Below are 19980 nucleotides of genomic sequence, written 5' to 3' on the forward strand. Positions count from 1 at the left end.
TATTTTCAAATCCAATCTGGGTCACTTTCGTATGTGGTACTGAATCCGATACATATCCGATGTTTTAGAAAGCGACTGCTGTTTGAACGGTCATGTCGCATTAAAGCCGTCTTTTACGTCACTGACACAAACAGACGCCAATTATCAGCGCCCGAGAAGACACCGCGAACGCTTCCTGGCCATCCAGTGTAGATGTCAGTGAAACTTTTGGGAAGACAACATTGGAGAAACGTGAAAATTTTATTTGTACTTTATAATCTGCAGATTCTGACAGAAATCTGCAACTATCCTTTGAAGCACCGCTCCTCTAAAACAGCAATAAGGATAATTATTAGGTTATCTACATTATTATGTAAATAACAAAATAACTTAAAGCAAAAATTGGGAAACGTAAAGTCCGAAGTCTTTATTTTAAGGGTTATCAGTCAAATAATACTGTTTGCTCTGGGTCTAAACAGAGCGCGCTGTGTGTGAAGTCTTCTTTTGTGCATGCGGGCCGCTTTCTTTTTTTTTTTTTTTTATTCATATTTTGGATGGACAGAAACATTAACAAATATACAACTGGAATAATCATACTGTCAGTTCTCTGTCCGTTTCTTAACAACAACCAACAAATAAGGACTAACAATAACTAAGACAATCAGACAAACAAACAAACAAAAAAAAAACACCAGGAGAAACAAAATGATATACCGCCTCCTGGGAAACATCTGCAAAAACAAAAGCAATGGGGGCAAAACACCTGGGTGTCTAAAAACAAAACATAACCTTGACCACTGATGACATTAGACAATTTCTTCCCTCTACTGACTTTCAAAGTAAAAAATAGACAACAACAAAAATACCAACGACACATGAACCCCCCCCCCAAAAGAACATTTATCACAATATCTAGGAGACATTGTCGATGTACAACAAAAAAGGACCCCAGACCTGCTCAAAAATATCTTCTCTCCCCTTAATTCTGTACATAACCCGTTCATATGATGCCATCTTAGACATTTGTTCAGTCCATTCCCTGAGAGAACAGGGGCTGCCTCAGTATTATCCTGCATCCTGTTATGAAAGCCAGACGCATCCAGCATGCGGGCCGCTTTGAGCGTTCACACTAGAGAGCGTTTGCTGTCGCATTTTATTTGTAGTGTGAACGAGCAGACAAAAAAATCTGATTTGATCAAAAAATCGGAATTGAGCATTAAGACCTGCAGTGTGAACGTAGCCTAAACACACACGCACGCACAGGTTAAAGACACTGGACCAGAGTACTGTTAGTCTTTCAATCAACAGGAGCATGAACCGAACCAGTGATAGCATTACTTTTGAGCATTACAATGTTTGTTTGGATTTTTTACATATTATAAGATTCATGCAAATTAAGATATAAACACACCATATTGTCAGGATCCTGGGTCTCCTGACCCAGCGTTTTTAGTTCTTTGTGATTTTTGTATTTTGTACTCGTGAGATTTATTCTATGGTTTCTAGTTTTGATCCCTTGCCCTTCATGTTTCTCTGTGCCCCCTCTGTTCTGTGTAAGTCTGTTTCTTGGTCTGTGTCTTTGCATGTTTTGAGTTTCTTGTGTTTTCTGTCACTCTGTATTGTGAATTATATCTCATGGTCTTTTGTTACTCCCACGAGTCTAGTTTCTTGTGTTCCGTGCTTAGTATTTACCTCCGTGTATTTTGGTTCTTAGAGTCCTCTGCTTTATGGGTTATGTCTCTGTGTTTCTTAGTTGCTGTCTCCACCGTGTCAAGTTCGCATCTCTGTGTTATACTTCCTGATTTATTTTGAAGGTCTGTGTCTCATGTGAGTGTATCCTACTTTGCTTCCTTTCTCATCAGTTCTGATTTCTCCCAGCTGTGCCCTCCTTCTGTGTCTCATTCCCCTCATTACTTCCCAGTGCATTTAAACCCTGTGTTTCTCTGAGTCAGTGTCGCGTTGTCCTTCATGCTGTGCGGATCGCCCTGTGTTTCCTGTAAGTTTAGGTTGTCATTTTTTAGTTTAGTTTAGTTTAGTTTAGTTTGCATGCTCGTTTTCCTGTGACTAGCAAATAAAGCTGTGGTTTTGAGTTCATCCCTCGAGTCTGAGAGTCCTGCATTTTTAGTCCTCATCTCCTACCTGCCACACAGCACATCCTGACACATATGAATAGGAATAAAAATAAGGAAGGCTTTATTTGGAATATTATATGTACTATTCTATGTACCATTTTTCTTCCACTTATCCAATATTTAGGAAATTATAGTTATAGCTACTGTATAAGATCAAACTAAGCATCAGAATCTTGTTTGAGACAGGGGCAATGTTCCCCTTCAGCTCCACTGCACCTTGAGACCTTCTGGATTTCATTGATGAGAAAAAGAAAATCTTGACTTGCGAGTATCTGTGTGAAATCAATAAATGGATCAAGTGCTGCAGGATCTTTAGTTACATTGATAATATTTATTTATGGTGAAACAGTGGTGGAATATCGCTGTTGCTTTCGTATAAATGAAGCGGACATACCTGCGTGGCCGCGATCTAATCCTGTTTACATAAAGTAAGCCTGCTCCCGAGCAAGTTTACGCTTACGGCTCTGTTGCTATGGCAGCAAGTCCCGGATGAGCTTCGGGGAACCAAACGATCCAAGATCACGCGAAATCGTCAACAATCAAATCCAGCTAACCTACTTAGCGAGGTACGAAGAACGGGCCCCAGGTCTTTCACCAGATGAAAACATTATAAAATCAAGAAGAGCTAGAACTGCTGAGCAGCTAGAATCCATTCTATCTGTAGAATGGGGTAACATTCCTCTCCCTAAAGTTTAGCAGCTGATCTCCTCAGTTCCTTCAGTTTTTTTGAGACATGTGGCTGTCATCAATTTCAAAATAAGCCCATATTTTGTCATAAAATTTCATTTTCCTGTGTAAACATTGAATATATTTTCTATTTTCTATTGTGGATAAAATATGTGAAATTGTGAGATTCAAAAATCAATGTATTTTGTTTTTATTTACGTTTAACACAATGTCCCAACTTTTTCAGAATTCGGGTTGCATGTCATAAGTTTCTTATTTCCTTCTTTGTAATTGTACATCCAGATGAGAAGGATTTACTATGTGGAACACAACACCCGGGAGACCACCTGCCCCCACAGTGCAGAAACAGTGACAGCTGAGAAGTGCTGCAACAGGAAAATGCATGCATGATGAATTCTGTGATTTGAATTCATTAAAAATCCACATGTTGAACTCTGACTTTGACTAATTTTTCACAAGCCTTTGATAAATGCTTATGATGTTTTGGCTTTCCTTAATAAGGAGAGTGTGTGGAATGTTGCAAAGAGAGGCAGGATTATCCAAACTGAAAGGGACGAGTTGCCAGAAGGCAGAATATCAGGCATACAAGTTACAAGTGCAACGGCATTCCATGTTACAATGACAATCATAATAAAAATCCACAAAGGTCAGCAACAGAAGGTAAGACAGGTGCTGAGAAACCAACTGAATGGTAGGAATAATATCTAAGCCATCAATACATTGACTCGTCGTCAGATATCCAGGCAGAATAATAAGCTGGCCACAGAAGAACATAGATACCACTGATCTCAAGACACAAATACCCCTCACAATCCACAGAGGACTATATCTGATGTCCAGAACCCTGAGGCTCTGTGAGTAATGGAAAGATTAGTTAGTGTCAGGGCCAGAATCCAGGATGAAACAAGGAAGGAGCACGAGAAAACTGAGAAGTATCAGGGCCTGAAAGAACAGCTGGGGCAGATGTGAAAGTTCAAGTCCAAAATGGTGATAAAGAAGCATTAGGAACTGAAACCCCCAAACTAGAAGTGTGACTCCAGCAGTTTCCAGGCACATCAGAAGTCTGCTTTGATAAAACTGGAAACATCCTCACAGGGTAATCAGTGGAATTGTAGTTTTTAGCACTTCATTTATCTAGCCACCTTTTGTAGTCTTAATGCATGTGTAAGAAAGCTGGATTTTCTGGTAACCATAAAACAAATTTCATTCCATCTAAATATGGCAGCACCGGCTCACAGTTTGTATGCACATATTTACATGGCCACTGAGGTTGCTTAACTATGTTATACTGTATACTGTTCTCCTGGCTTCTGAGATAGGGAAGAAGCTCCACATGCTGGTATAGACAACTGACCACAACCACAGTGACACACACTCAACCAGCTACAACTGAGACTAAACACACAATGACAACCAGACAAATGCATGTATACGTGCCCCATTCTGTGGTCCTGTCCATCTTATACCTGACCCCTCCCAGATCGATGCCTTCATAGAATATCTGCTATTTATAACACTTCGAATACAAAACCAAAAAATACTCTGCTTCCCGTTCTACATTTAAATATCCTAGGAACCACAAGTAAGCAGTCTGAGAGTGAAGTACTCTATTTGAATAATAAGGTGCTAGAAGGTCTTTAAGATATGACGAGGCCTGATTATTCAAGATTTTGTATGTGAAGAGACATATTTTAAATCCAGCTCTGAATTTAGCAGAGAACATAATATAGGACAAATCTGCACTTGCTTTCATGTTGCAGTTAGTAGAGTTCTGGATCAACTGAAGGTTTTTCAGGAGGTTTGTAGATCTTGAATTACAATAGTTTATTTTAGAAGAAATTAATGTGTGAAGTAGAGCAGGGCGATATGGCCAAAAATATTTATCACGATATATATTTGAAAATTTGCGATAACGATATAACTGACGATATAATTGATGCGAGACAAAATACAACTCCACAACATTACTAGCGCAAAAAGACAACTTTACATTTATTTTCACTTAAACAAGAAGCTGGTTTTTATGTACATTAAAGCTTTATAAAAATGTAACAGTGCAAATGCAAATTCCTTGCTGAAAGTTTAACCAAAAGGCATTTCCAGTAGAAATGGGCTGACATATCCTGAGCATAACCATGTATAATATCCACTGAAGTTAAAAGGAGGTGCTTTGCAACATTAAACTGCAGTGTGCAGTACGTATTTTTCGGACCATAAGGTGCACGGGATTATAAGGCACATTAAGTGAAACAAAGCAGTCAGATAAATCAAACTTTATTAAACTCATTCTTCTTGCTTCCTCCACTTCTGTACCATTGATTCATTAATGTTGAATTCTCTGGCAGCTGCTCTATTCCCATGTTGTTGCAGTATATTAATGACTAACCTGTGGATGGATTATCTCAGTTGTTCTCCTGACTGAAGTTTGGTCCGTTTACAGCATCCTGCCATGCGATTGCATTTGTCTCTAACTATCAGGAACCTTAACGTTAACTTTTATAAGTGGAAAAGTGTTAGTGTTCGTCCTCCAGCTTCACTGTTTATGTTATGCTAACATAGCTGTGTCGCTAGCGATCACGTAGCACATCATTATATACCAGCTAGCCCAACTTCAGTAACCCTACAAACGTCACTGCTGTTTAGTTTCCTGTCTTCATTTATGTTGGAAGCGATAGCAGAGCTGTAGGTTTGATTTTTTTCAGAAATCTCTCAGTCAGAACATGCAATATCATGCTTAGGTAACTAGCGAAACTAGCGAGCTAACTTCCACTAGCTTCCTGCTAACTTCTAACCCCGTTAAATGTAATAAATTTTGTTTTCATGGATGCCTGGAAGTTAAACTTCATAGTTACAGCTGGTAAAGCAGCAATACTGATCGTTTTATTAGAGATGAAAGAATTTAGACAGTTTTTAACTCTCAGTGATGCTGCAGTGTTCGTTTGACCTGAAGCATACAGAGTTTAGGACCCAGATTACTCCCAGATTTAAGAGCATCTTAGTCCGACAAATACGACAATAACGACGGCCGCTTGCATGTTCTGCAAAAAAATGTTCTTTGTCGTGTATCTGACGGACAAACACCAAACCAGTTCCACATCACTGAAGTTGCACCATTTTTACAAACCAATTCTGGTTCATCTGTTTCAGTCAACAATCGGCCATGTGCGTATGAAAACAAAGGCACTGCGCATGCGCGTTTTACTCATATTCTATCGCGATATTTCATTTTCCTATCATTGCCTAACATTATACCGGTATTACCGTGAACGGTATAATATGGCCCAGCCCTAGTGTGAAGTGACCTATCAGCATCATTCGGAGACAGGATGTTTCTAGTTTTAGTTGAGCAAATGAATGACAGTAGTTATGATCAAAATGACTCCAAGATTTCTCACAGTGTTACTGCAGGCCAGGGTAATGTCATATATCTTTTACGTTGATAAAAAAAAAAAAAAAAGCCTGTAATTTCACTTCTTTTCTTGTAGTGACACTTACTTTTGTGAATTTGATAAGTTCTTGATTGATTTCTTCTCTTCCCTAGTGCACTATGGCCCCTCAGTTTGTCTGAGCCAGCCATTGGCCTCCAGAGCAACAGATAGAAGAGGAGAAAGTCCAGCATCAGTCTGTCACAATTCTCCCTGTAAAAACTAGGCTTACAGGTCCTGCAAAGGAAGATTTCCCTGTCAATACTGATACTGATATTGTTCTTGTACACTCGAGACCAGGTCAAGGTGAACATTCAGCAAATACGTGCACAAAAAGATGAGCATGCAAAAAGAAAAAGCATGTGGCAACATAATCAGCTGATCAACCAGCAGCCTTCTTTGGAGAGCCTAGAAACATCACAGAAAGAAGAAAGCAAATAGAGTTAGAAGTGCTTATTTAAATGTGTGTGTATCCAGGAGAAAGATCTCTCTGTTAACTAACCTCTGATATCATGTCTGAGTCGAGGCCTTAGTCAGGGAGATGCCAAGAACCCAAAGGTCAATCTTCGTGCTCCAGAGTGCTCTAAACCTCAGACCTCCAAACAGGACAATGACCCTAAGGACTCACCACATGAGTGGCTTCAGGACCACTCTGTGAATGTTCTTAAGTGTCCCAGAGAGAGAGACGCTTGAACCCAATTGAACATCTCTGGAGAGATCTGAAAATGGCTGTGCACCAACCGTCCGTTTGCACAAATAAATGCTATGTTCTTTTGACCTTTCACCCTCTTGATCCTCCCATTTAGTTTGTGTTAATATCAGAATCAGAATCAGAATCAGAATACTTTATTGATCCCTGGGGGAAATTATTTTTTGTTACAGTGCTCCATTTTAAACCAACATTAAGACAAGACAGACAATACGCTAACTAAGAATAGTACAATATATACATATATATACATACATACATACATAAGTCACTTATAAATAAATATTTGGAAAAGAAACATGTGTAGTTGTAGCAGCAATGGTGGTGAATGTGTACCCAGACTGTCCCAGAGCCAAAAATCACAATGAACCAACCACCAAGGAAACAACTGACTCTCCCTGTGTGCACATTTATGAATTGTGGCTTTGCTTCACGTAACAAACAAATACTTCAAAACAAAGTGAGCTTATTATCTAATTACTTATAGTAATTTCATTAAAATGTGCTTTTAAGAGGCTGAATTTAAAAACCTGATGCTGAATGTGACAGTGTTCTGAAATTTACAGTCACTTAGGCTGCTAGAGAAAGAATAAAGAATGAAGAAAGAATGAATAGCTAGCTCTAGTGTTGTTAATAAGAAAAGTATACTGTGTTCAGTTTCAGTTTCTATTTATGATATTGAATGTAAGATTCAGTTTATAATTTTTAAATGTATTTTCATATGTGTGATCTTATCTTTCATGTGCTCTGTGTGTGTTCTGTCCAGTCTCCTCTGACCTCAGATCCCACCAAGTTGTAAATGCATGCTCAACTATAGGATAGCATTGTGAGATTAGTTGCTGCTTTGATTACTCGCCATCATTTTTTACCTTTTTGCTGTTTTTATTGAACAAACATTAAGCTTTGTCCTTGATTTAACTCAGTGCCGAGAGTAGATCATATGACCTTCAACAAACTGGTTGCACACGCTGATCCAAAAGAAAAGATCGATTGCATGAGTGATTATCTAACAACTGATAAGCTCCGTTGTGCAAGTGTGCACTGTAAATGTTTGTCTGGATGCTAGGTGAGCATGGCTTTTTGAGAGGTAGGGATCAATGGTCATATTTACCATTGACAAGAGGTGTGTGTGGGTGGAATGGGGGGGACTTAAACAGTAGCAGGATATAAAATGTGACCTCTCCGTCTCTGCACATCGGTGTTAAAGAGAGAGAGTCGTCCCAGGCCTTTACCATGAAGACCTGCGTGCTGTTATCGCTGCTGCTGGCGTTGGGTTGTGTGACCATCAATGGTGCACCAGTGGAGCGTGGTGGCATAGAACCAGGCTCATGTGAAGATGCTTCAACAAAAGCAGCTGCAGAACTGGCTCTTACCAAAATCAACCAGAACAGAAAGGAGGGCTACATCTTCAGTCTGCACCGCCTGTCCAATGCCCACATAAAGAGACATGTAAGCTGAGCTTGCAGTATTATTACTGTGTGGTAGACCAGAGCTGTTTAAGGCAGAATTACTTTCTAGCAGAGTCCAGAGAAGTTCAGTGTATTTTGGCATTACTGTGTATTTTGGCATTTTTAGTCAAATCATAAAGTGATTTGACTAAAAGTCTGGAGAAAAAGTCAGTTAGAAACATTTTCATGAAACAAATATGTTCCAAAAACTTTTCACTGTGATTGGACCAAATGAGACAACAAAAACAAATTAAACCAATGTTTTAAGTAAGTACGACAAGTCAGACTGTTTTGGGGGGTTTTTTTGAGGGGGGGATGCCATGTTAGGCAAATTACGTGAAAAACAAATGACCATGTGAAAGATCAGAACATAAATTAAACAAGTAACCACTGAAAATAAATTTCATTAGCGCTTTATTGACTGTACATAATGATTGATTAAATTTGTGTGTTTTACAGGGAGAGAATGGTGTGGTCTTCTACCTGAATCTGGATGTTGTGGAGACCAACTGCAGCGTTCTCAGCAAGAGGGACTGGAAGAGCTGTGACATTCGTAGTGGCAATACGCAGGTTAGAAAAAACACACACAAACACTGCATGTGCAAATTCTCATCAACAAGTTTACCAAAAATCTGTTTGCGTATGTAATTAATACATGTGTTAGTCCTGATTGTTTTTATTACTGTCTCTTGTGTTCTGCTTAAGGCTTTCTTACAATCTTAAATCTTTCTTTTTTAACATAGTGAGCATCTTAGTTTTGTGTTCCATAAGCAATAGTTCATAAGTTGGCAGGTGAATAAAGATATTTAGTATCACAAGATATTGTCATTGTTCTTTCAACTAATTTATAAAAAGGGTATAAAAAAAATCTAAATAAACTCTTTTGCGAATGTGATGCTGTATGTATAAGCAGTACACTAACATCATGTATTGTATTGTGTTTGCAGGTATATGGACAGTGCAAAGCTGCTATCTTCATCAGTAAGGTACACAGAGTGGTTCGTCTCTACAAATACGAGTGTGCTATCAGACCAGGTATGAAAAATATTACACGTATCAAAAAGAAGTGATTGTGGTTTTCATTCAAATTCAACCATTATATCTAAAAAGACATCAAGGTCCAGACTTAAAACATGTTTTTGTGGAGTGCAGCAGTCTCTTCATAATTAAAATGACTTTTTGTTCTGCTCAATTCCTGCAGGTAGGGTGCATCAGTCCTGTGGTGGCTGTCCAGGTTTAACTGACCATAATCATGATAAAGTTCAGAAGGCTGTGACTCAGTCTCTGGAGAAGTTCAATCAGCAGAGTGGGCTGGCCAATCGTTTTGCTCTGCTCAAAATCTCCCGTGCTACTTCACAGGTAGGGAGATCAAAATTAAGATGTGTGACATAATGTATCCTCGGCTCTTTTATTGTATAGATATATATTCTCATCATGCACTGTCAAGGCTGAGAATAAGGTGGCAGAATTCCCCTTTACAAATTTACACCATCAAATTTAATGGAAACACACAGAGAAGCTCCTACGCAAAAATTTGATTAAACAACTACAGTAGCCTGTAAGTAAAGTTTGCATAAACTGTATAATATTTCATAAAGTTTTCTACCAAATCTGGTATAAACAGAAAGGAGGCACATAAATGTTTATGGTAGTGGCACTGCTCTGCCTGGACTTATACTGACTGTATCCATACCTAATCTGGTACTACTACTACTGTAATGGTACTCTGGTACTTACATTAAGACACATTTCCTAACAGCAATTTCCTAATGTTGTAAACCCGCTCAACATTTGGCAATAAAACCCTTTCTGATTCTGATTCTGCTCCACCCACTCTTCCCTGCTCTGCTGTGTTTCGTTGACCTGCGGTCACATGACTCAGCAGCACTAAGCAGAACTATGCAGGCTGCAGGAAGGGACAAAGTGGAGCAACGTATAGAGGTTCCAGGTTCTAAGAAATAAAATGTATACAGTTTTCCATTCATCTTGTCACATTCTAATATTGCACTAAAAAGTATCTCAGTTTTGAAACTACCAGACCACAGCCCAGCAGCCAAGAAGAAACAGACAGAAAACAGAAGAAACAAAGCTAATTTGTTTGTCTCCCCAAATAGTGACGGCAGATGGTTGCCCCTCCCTGAGCCTGATTCTGCTGGAGGTTTCTTCCTGTTATAAGGGAGTTTTTCCTTCCCACTGGTGATTTCATTACTGGGGTTATCTCTGTATTTTTGAAAGGTCTACCTTACAATATAAAATGCCTTGAGGCTATATAAAAAAACTGAATTAAAATTGATTTAATTTAATTAAACAGAACGGGAAAATTTCACACAACTTCCTTAATCACATATTTCTGACAAAAATAAGAACAAGAATAGTGCTTAAAATATTTTTTTTAAACTTTAATCTTTTTCATTTTTTTGCATTTGGACTATGTCTTACTTTCGTGACAGGGGGCGCTACACCACCTCCAGACTTGCCAATGGTCATTCTGTTAACTAGTTACTGTGTGAAAAAAGAATCACCGTAATTTAGTGGTTATTAAAATGTATTCTATACCAAAACTTTGCTGTATCCCACACCGCCACAGAACATCACTAACTATGCTGCCTCAATTCTCACACATGATTTTATATCAAGTCTCTTCCTTAATTTGGGCTTTTCCTTTCTCTCTGTGTCTTTGTGCGTCCAGGTTGTCGCAGGTAGGAAGTACCATGTGGAATACGCCATCCAGGAGACCACTTGCCCCCAGAGGGCAGGAGCAGATGAACCTTGCCCCCCCATGAAATGCGAGTTTGCTGTGAGTCTTTTATTAATCTTTCATCTACTAGGTTTTGCCCTGTTTATTCTCAAATGAAATCAAGTTCAACTCACCTTCTCCATCAGGGGATTGTTTTACTTTCTAACAGTGCAAGGAAAAGACCTTCATTTGCTGCTCAAAGCTTAGTATGTTCTAGCTTCATATCAGTGGCTTGTGTATGACAGCAGGAGATTACTTTGATATTTAGTTTGCCTAGTTTAGAAAAAACAACGTAAAACTACAAAGTTTTCAGATGCAAATATATAGTGTAATGGCATCAAGTGACGATGAGTTGGTCGTAAGGTTTCTAAACAAGAAAATGAAGAAACTGAGATTCTGGATTCATCCAGAAATACATTCGCTTCTGCTTACCCTTTTCAGGGTCGCGGGGGATGTGGGGCCTATCCCAGCTGTCGTAGGGCAAGAGGCAGGGTACACCCTGGACAGGTTGCCAGTCTGACACAGGGCTAACACACAGGGACAGACAACCATTTGCACTCACACCTATGGGCAATTTAGACTTTTCAATTAACCTATCCCCACAAAGTGCATGTCTTTGGACTGTGGGAGGAGAACCCTCGCAAACACGGGGAGAACATGCAAACTCCACACAGAAAGACCCTGGCCTGATGGTGGAATTAAACTCAGGACCTTCTTGCTGTGAGGCAACAGTGCTAACCATGCCACTGTGCTGTCCATTCTGGACATCATCCAATTCTAAATAGAAGGCAGCAGCAAAAAGAATTTCTTGTTTTAATCCAAGAGGTGAAGCTGCATCACAGCTGCTTTTGTACATAATTCCGGACGTCAGTAAGGAAGTCTGAGCTCTTGTGGGTAGACCACACCTGAGGAGACAGAGAAATATTTTTCAGATAGCAGTATGACCCAGAGCAGCATGCACACTTGCCAAATGCAGTGGTCTGATTGGTCCAATCTGTTAATTCACACGCGAGAATCAGAAAAACTGAACTTGATCCAAAAAAATTTGTCCAAAAGTATTTTTAAAACAAGAAACATTTGCACAAACTGTACATGTAAAGGCCTTTATACTGTAGTAAAACCACAGGCATAATTATTGCACTCTTACTTTTTCTTCTTTTTCTCTCCTCAGCACAAGGGTTTCTGTAAGGCATCCCTCTTCCACGCTCTCAATGGCGATGAGGAGATTGAGGGAGCCTGTGAGATCTATGAGCCTGAGGTGAGACTCTTTTAGATGGTTTCGCTGTTTACCTTCAATGTCTTTTTACAGCATAAGAAAAAAAAGGATGATTGGTGGATTGTGTGATTTTAATTTTGGAACTCACTAAATTAACACAAACTGTTTATACATGTCTTTGCTGTATAATTCCAATGAGGATGTATTTTTTTTAAACTACAGAATCAGATGGACACATCCAGAGTTTTGTTAACACCGTTCCCCTAAAGTTTAGCAAACAGATCTGCTACAGTGCTTTAGCCTGTCTAAATTCTCAGTCACACCTGGTACACCTCTATTTTGAAGCTCTAACTGTCCAGATAGAAGAGTTAAAAAATAAAATTCACTCTGTACTGTTGTCGTGAAGGGAGACCATAGCTATGGAGGCCAGAATTGCTGTTTGTTATTTTCAGGACTTAAGTGGGCCTTGAAAATCTGAAGATGGAAGCACCAGACCATATTTTATTCACATGGCCATTAGAGGTTGCAAATCTATAATACACTGTTCACTCTTTAATATCCTACACTCTTTATCTCTTCTCCAGGCTGCTGAGAGAGAGAAGAAGCTACACCTGCTGGGCGGAGAGACTGACCACAGCCACAATGACACACACTCACACAGCCACGACCAAGACCAAACACACGACCACGCAAACGATCACACAAAGTGCCACTCTCATCATGGCCACACCCACAACCACACTGATGACCGTGATCACCACCACACACATGACCATGCCACAGGCAGCGCCCACAGGCACGCTCATGACCACTCCCATGACCACGGTCTGAATCACGATCACGTGCACACTCATCACGCCAAGGCACACAACCACAGCGGTGACTCTCCCAGTCACCACCACGACTATAAGCATGCTCTAGGTGTGCACACACATGAACATGACCATGAGCTGGCTCTGGACCATGACCACAAGCACGGTCACCTGCATGAACACGAGCACCACCACCATCACCACAAGCACGAACATGAGAACGCACCCCACGATGAACCACAGGGAACAGTGATAGTCCTGCCCGCCTTGGACCAGCCTGTGACTCTGCCTTCCTTCCCTGATGTCCCAGTTGGTGGCCCTGGAGTTGGAGTCACTCTCCCACTTAAACCCGACCCTCAAATTCCTGGACAGATGGAGCCCACCATCGAGCCCTTCCCAAAATCAGTCTCTGCCCAGTGCCCCACCACAGCGGGAAAGCATAAAAATGTGGATGAACTCTTCACTAAAGACCTCGAATTCAAGCCAGCTGCAGCCAGTTCATAAAGCCTATAAAACTGTTTTTAAATACACACACAAAGGCTCAAGTGTAATGAAAAGAAGGAAAACTATTTGGCATTGCATTTTTCTACATTAAACACATTGTCAGTAAAGGACTGCTTGCATGAGTCAATCTTACCGTTTCATGTCCTAGAGCAAAAAAAATGTTTTAAATGCACATTTTTTCATAGATTCCACTAAACAACTGATTTGCTTTGGCAAAAGGCTGCTAATATTTTTTGCACCAACCAAGCAATTCCCATATAGGTTACAACTGAAACCTTGCCATAAATCAGCATGCTGTGGAGTTAAAAATTTGTGGCACCTTAAAAATTGAATACAGGTGACAAAAGGTAAAGACATTCTGTAGCTGAGAAGAAGTACAGGTACTTGTTTTAAAAATTTGGGAACTAGCTGAAGTATTGATTCAGCTTCTCTGCAATGAAATAAATAGCTGAACCTCTGAGTGTACACCTGTGGACTAACCAACTGTTTAAGGTAACGTGCTAACACGGTTAATGCTAGCATCACTGCAGTTAGCCCCACCCTTTTATGCTCATGTTAGCAGTACTAGCTAGCTAACTTGCTCTTCACAAATAAAGCTTCAAGTTAGTCTCTGCCAAGACTAGATATGAAACTACCCATTTGTTTTGATTACACAAGGGCACACATTTCTGGCCTCTTTAAAATATAATATTGTTTAAAGTAAACATTTCAACTGCAAAGAAAGTTTAGCAAACATAGATTTTCTACTGTGGTTTATGCTGTCCAGATTCTCAGTCACAGCACCCACACCTCTCAGTTTAAGCTGTAATAGTGTTCTAACAGAAGATTTAAAAAATAAAAGTCACACTCTGTACTGTTGTTATGAAGATGGCTACAAGAATGCTGAAGGCGTGCACACCTACGAGGATGACCATGAGCTGGCTCTGGGCCACGACCACAAGCATTGTCACCTGCATGAACATGAGTGCTACCACCATCACTACAAGCATATAAAATATACATATAAAATATACAAGCTGGCCCATTGTTTTTTACCTGGAGACAGCAGTCGCCCCATTGTTCTGACACACAACACTACACACTAACTACAAAAGGCAACACATTAACTACACACTCCAAACACGGTAAACGTCACAAATCTCTCACTTCTTAAAACTCACTCTCTCTCTTTTTCTGCTGTCTTTCTTTCTCTCTCTCTCTCTCTCTCTCTCTCTCTCTCTCTCTCTCTCACCATCACTCCTAAAACTTAACCCTCTTTCTAAACAACCAAATGTCATGTTGCCATATCATTTTTGATTAGTCAACACGAACTGGATGTTTTTTGTTTTGTTTTTTTATTTTTTGATCATAAGCAGAGAGTGCTTGCTAGCTCTGTCCTTAGCTTAGACAATAAACGTGACGAAACTATTGAGGAAAAAACACGCGTAAACATATTTTTATCATGACTCTGGTTTTACGTGGCCTATCTACACAATTTAAAACCTGGTATTTATCACATTGTTGCTTTGTCATCTTGAAGTGATCATGTGATTGGCTTACCACGACTACTTTATTCTTCCTCAGTCAAACAACAGCACTCATGCAATTGTTTTGCCCCCTAGCTACAGGTGTTTTGCCAAAAAGTGATCGTATGCCAGAAAGTGATTGCCGTCTGCGGGAGCGCGCGCAGCTGCTTAAAGCTGTAGCGCCCAGATTACTTACAGCTACTTCCGTGTAACTGATATAAGATGTGGTAAGCTGAACACAGCTTCAACCGTCTGTTTGTTGAAAAATAGTAACGCCACCGCACCACATTTTCTTGTTAGTAACAGTACTGGCGTTGTAACAATAGAAATAGTAATTAGCTAGATTACTCATTACTGAAAAAAATTATGCTGTTAGTAACGTTATTCCCATCACTGGTAATAAGCAAGAGAATAATGCAGGAAACAGAGATTTTTAGATGGGAAACTGTTCTTGAAGCACACTGAGAGAGAGAGAGAGAGAGAGAGAGCTGTGCAGATGTGAGGTGTGATTTTTATCGTGGTGAAAGCAAAACAGCAAAAGTAAGAGGGAATTAATGACTATGTTTATGTGAAGCAAATATTAAGTTTTGACAGTTTGCCAAGGAATGGGACTTTGTTCACACAACATCAAGCCTGCATTACCCACAATCTAATTGACAAGTGGAAAAGTCAGTCCAAACAGTGAAGAGGCTGCTGAGCAAGGCAAGAGACAGTAGTACTGACTTCTAACAAAGCCTGCTAGTATACCGCACAACGCCACAAAGCAAATGTTCCAAAGGAAGCTCAACCAAATCATACATCATTCAGGCAGAAGATAATGCTATTCGAAGACAAAATCGCCAAGATCTTCCGGACATGTAGAGTAGAATAGAGGTTGGAGGCTGATGAACAACCCCAACACACACTGGAGATACTATCACCTGGAACAGCTACACATACATAAGAACAAACACAGAAGATCTGTAAGACAAGTAAAGCCACCTATGAGACTGATTGAACAGAGGTGTTGATACGTTGTTTGGAAGATAATATTGTCATAGTATTTACACAAGTTGCACTATAATTGTGTACTGGTGTTGAACTGATTATGATTGTTGAAAACTACTTGTGCTTTTAACCTTTTATTGACAAAGCTTGGTTTAACAAGTAAAAGGAGAGATAGTTTATGTTTATGAAAGTAGAATTATTATATTTTTAAAAAGGGATGGTGTAATGATAACAGCAAATGCATATTTGCTTAGTATCAGTGTTTGATGTTGTTAATATGCCCAGACTGTAGGGGGAGCTAGAGGTCTAGAGAGGAGTTACCTGACGGCAGACTGGCAGAGTTGCTGTTCACATGTGATTAACACCAGTTCGATAAAATACCTTCTGTTCCGCTCTTAATGTATTGCAATATAGGGGCTCTTTGCAATGAGCTACTTTTATTTTGAAATTCGTTTTATTTTGAAAACCAGTTTCAGGAAGTGACAGGATGTCAGCCATGTTTGTTTAGTTCCTAGCGGATCACATGTGGGGAAATTTGATCCAGCGACATCTGCCTTTTGTTTGTGCCATCGACACCACCGTCTGTAAGTTTTCATTTGTATTGAATTGTAGGATTGTATTTTATGTATATTTTGTGGAAATATTTGCTGTAGATGAATACTTTAGTAGTTGTGTGCTAACGCTAATGGATGTGTATTGGAATCTAATTTTGTTATGCTAATGATGCTAGGTTAATTTTAGCTATGTTATTTGTATTTCAGTTTTACTCCATGAGGAAATACTCACTAATTAAAAGGAGTTGGACGCTACATCCTGACTTCGCGCGTTATTTCAAGTGGAGTTAGGCTACTGCTGAATTGTGTAGCGTACACACACAAGGAGAGCAGGATACCTTCTCTTCAAGTAATGGTGTTGTCATGGCCCTGAGTCTGACGACTCTGTGTTTTGTGTTTCTTTATGTTATTCTATGTTCTTGTTTATTCTGTTATGTCTTTTGTTAAGGGTTGCTGTTCGTTAGGGTTTTGTTCTGTGCCTGCCTGCTCCCACTTCTCTGTGTTCCCTCTGTCTGTCCATGGTGTCACTGTGTCTGGTTGTGAGTCTGTCTGGGCGAAGATTTGGTTTTATTTATTTATTTTATTTAGGACATTGCATGTTAATGAACATAAATGTAAAAAAAAAAATTACATGAATGTAAACATGCCAGATTATAGCCAAGGGCTAATTTCCATCTGTTGTCCTTAAGCATAAAAAATAGACATAAAAATTCATCATTCATTCATAATAAAAACTCCATCACCAAACTTACACATACACACCATTCTGTTCCCAAATAAAACATTAAAACTATACAACTCATACATGATCACACACTTGATTTGTCCATAACCAGTTTTTAACCTTTGCCTTAAACAAATTGAGTGTAGAGCATTCTCTAATGGGTTGAGGAAGACTGTTCCACAGATGGCCTCCCTTGACAGAGAGGACGTTCTGCCCAAATGCTGTCCGTCTGTGGGGTATAAACAAGTCTCCTCGGATTGTAGCTTGAGTGGTCCTGTCTAAGCTTTCTTTATGCCTAATGAACTGCTTTAGTGGTGGTGGAGCAAGGGAGTGTAAGACTTTATATATTAAACACACTCTTTTAAGTTACACTAAGTTATTGAAATTCAGTAATGTATGTTTTTTTAACACATGACAGTGGTGGTGGGAAGTCGGTTTTTTGTCAAGTAGTTTTAAACTTCTTTTATAAATGTTTTCAATAGTTTTAAGTGTCGTTGAACAAGCAAGTGACCAGGACATCAAACAATAGTCCATATGAGAGATGATCATTGAGTAAAAATAAGTTTTTGCAACATTAATATTTAAATTATTACTTATATGATTAAAATGTCAATTATTAAATTTAAGTACCTGGGACACTTTATTTATGTGACTCTTGAAGGATAATGTTGGGTCTAGAATGACCCCAAGATATTTAAATTCTGGAGCTAATTCAAGCTCTACTCCATCCAGGAATATGTTTGACTGCTTCAAGTTTAAGGGGCGTTTTGAAAAATACATACAGTTTTTGAGGTGTTCAACATTAGGCATGAGTCCTCCAGCCAGCTATTAGGGCTGAACGATATATCGCATTTGCGATAATATCGTGACATGATCAAGTGCAATTTTCTAACCGCAAAGGCTGCGATTATATTATATGTCCAAATTCATGGGCTGCATCCTCCTGAGGCCGCATTTGTAGACCGATTACGTCATAGCGACGCGCCGAAGGCTGTCCAAATTCGTAGACTCCTCCGAATGTAGCCGACAAATGCGTCCTCCTTTTCCCCGAATTTGAAGGATGGGTCGGGTGTGTCCTTCGTGGCCTACCATATCCCAGAATTTATAGCGCGGCCCAGCCAAACTCCAGTTTCCAACAATGGCGGCCGCTACTAAGTTTTAAAATTACTCATACTAATCTTTCTGGATCACAAAATAAACTTTTAACATATTTTCAGGCGAGAAAGTAGTTGTGTAAACATCAAATATCTGCTCGGTTTATCAAGATATCCCATATTTGCAAAAGTGCTTCGACGTTTTCGGAGGCGTCTGCTACCCACCAGCTCGACAGCTAGCCGGGAGCTCGAGGGTTACTGATGCGGCCGAGAACGGCACAACTCCCGGCACATCATTTTCAGATCACCGCGGACTTTCGCTGCTCGGGTTAAACGTAATATATAAGTCGCTTAGACAACCTAAAAATGTTATTGTTGGGCTTTTTTCAGTGTTTTGTTTGTTCGTGAGTAAATCGGTTTGGCTGAGATTAAAGTTATTAGATTAGATAAAATAAAACTTTATTAATCCCCCGGGTGGGTTCCTCCTTGGTTTTCGCACAGCTGACTAAACGTCAAACAGAAAACTTATTAAACAGAAGTATGAGACAGTCGAGAATTTACACCAGTGTCTGGTTATATTTTAGATAGCAAGAAGCAGACGGCCGAGTTTATTAAACTCCACCGAGACAGTGGTGACGCTAATCAGAAGGCTAGACCGTCCAATTTCACGCGTTTGTGTGTGTGTTTATACAATTGCTATTATGTTTGCACTTTATGTGTAATGTTACTGACTGCAGAGATCAGTAAGATGTGTGTATTTTTTATTTATTAGCTTTATTTATTTAATATTATTTTTTAATTTAATGACTGTCTAGTAGTTCACAGATGTCGAAAAACTGAGTGTGGTAAAGCCACTGCTTTTTTTTATGTATATTTCTGCAATCTGCACATTGTACTGACTTTCATTTTAATGTTTACACCAGGGTTCCTTGTCAGCACTTTATGCTCAGATGTTTGTAAGCTAAAAATAAACTATTGTGTATGTTCAAATATACTGTTGTGATTGAAGAAGTTAAATAAAAATGTCAGTCATCAATTCATGCATCACCTCATGTCATCATAACAGAGGTCTGTCTTCCAGGAAAGAACAGTTTAAAATTAATGTAATATAGTATTGGCCATACTATATGATGTATTGCTTGTCTTTGTTTAATAATACAGAAGACAAAGACCTTAAAAAATAATCGCATCGCAATCGCAATATTGGGGCAAAAAATCGCAATTAGATTATTTTCCATAATCGTTCAGCCCTACCAGCTATGCATTAATGCTAAAGCAGCTGTAAGATCTTTTGCCACCTGCTGAACACTATTTGCTTGCGTATATATAACTGCATCATCCGCATACATTTGAGTAAATATATTTGGACAGACTTCAGGTAAGTTATTGATAAAAAGAGAGAACAATAAGGGCCCAAGAACAGATCCTTGAGGAACCCCTGTATCACAGTCTAAATATGGAGATTTA

General features: G+C 39.3%; 1 protein-coding gene and 2 long non-coding RNA genes across 3 annotated transcripts; 2 read left to right on the forward strand and 1 right to left on the reverse strand.

Moving 5' to 3' along the window:
• Window positions 1–5056: 5056 nt before the first annotated feature.
• LOC146689049 (uncharacterized) lies at window positions 5057–6955 on the reverse strand. Its single transcript, XR_014915998.1, has 2 exons — window positions 6726–6955; window positions 5057–6631 (listed from the first exon to the last, which is right to left on the reverse strand). It is a non-coding gene; the product is annotated as an uncharacterized LOC146689049 (long non-coding RNA).
• Window positions 6956–8109: 1154 nt separating this feature from the next.
• On the forward strand, window positions 8110–13759 carry LOC146689050 (uncharacterized). The gene is made up of 7 exons (XM_085436196.1): window positions 8110–8381; window positions 8840–8950; window positions 9328–9415; window positions 9582–9739; window positions 11070–11177; window positions 12289–12375; window positions 12918–13759. Exons 1-7 carry the CDS (start codon window positions 8166–8168, stop codon window positions 13647–13649), a joined length of 1500 nt encoding a protein of 499 aa, XP_085292322.1. The 5' UTR covers window positions 8110–8165; the 3' UTR covers window positions 13650–13759.
• Window positions 13760–16624: 2865 nt separating this feature from the next.
• LOC146689051 (uncharacterized) lies at window positions 16625–19714 on the forward strand. The gene is made up of 2 exons (XR_014916168.1): window positions 16625–16725; window positions 16903–19714. It is a non-coding gene; the product is annotated as an uncharacterized LOC146689051 (long non-coding RNA).
• Window positions 19715–19980: the final 266 nt, after the last annotated feature.

Source organism: Copadichromis virginalis, linkage group LG17, assembly GCF_057382275.1.
Source record: "Copadichromis virginalis isolate Kocher_CV1m ecotype Utaka linkage group LG17, C_Virginalis_male_GT1.1, whole genome shotgun sequence".
NCBI classification, from domain to species: domain Eukaryota; kingdom Metazoa; phylum Chordata; class Actinopteri; order Cichliformes; family Cichlidae; genus Copadichromis; species Copadichromis virginalis.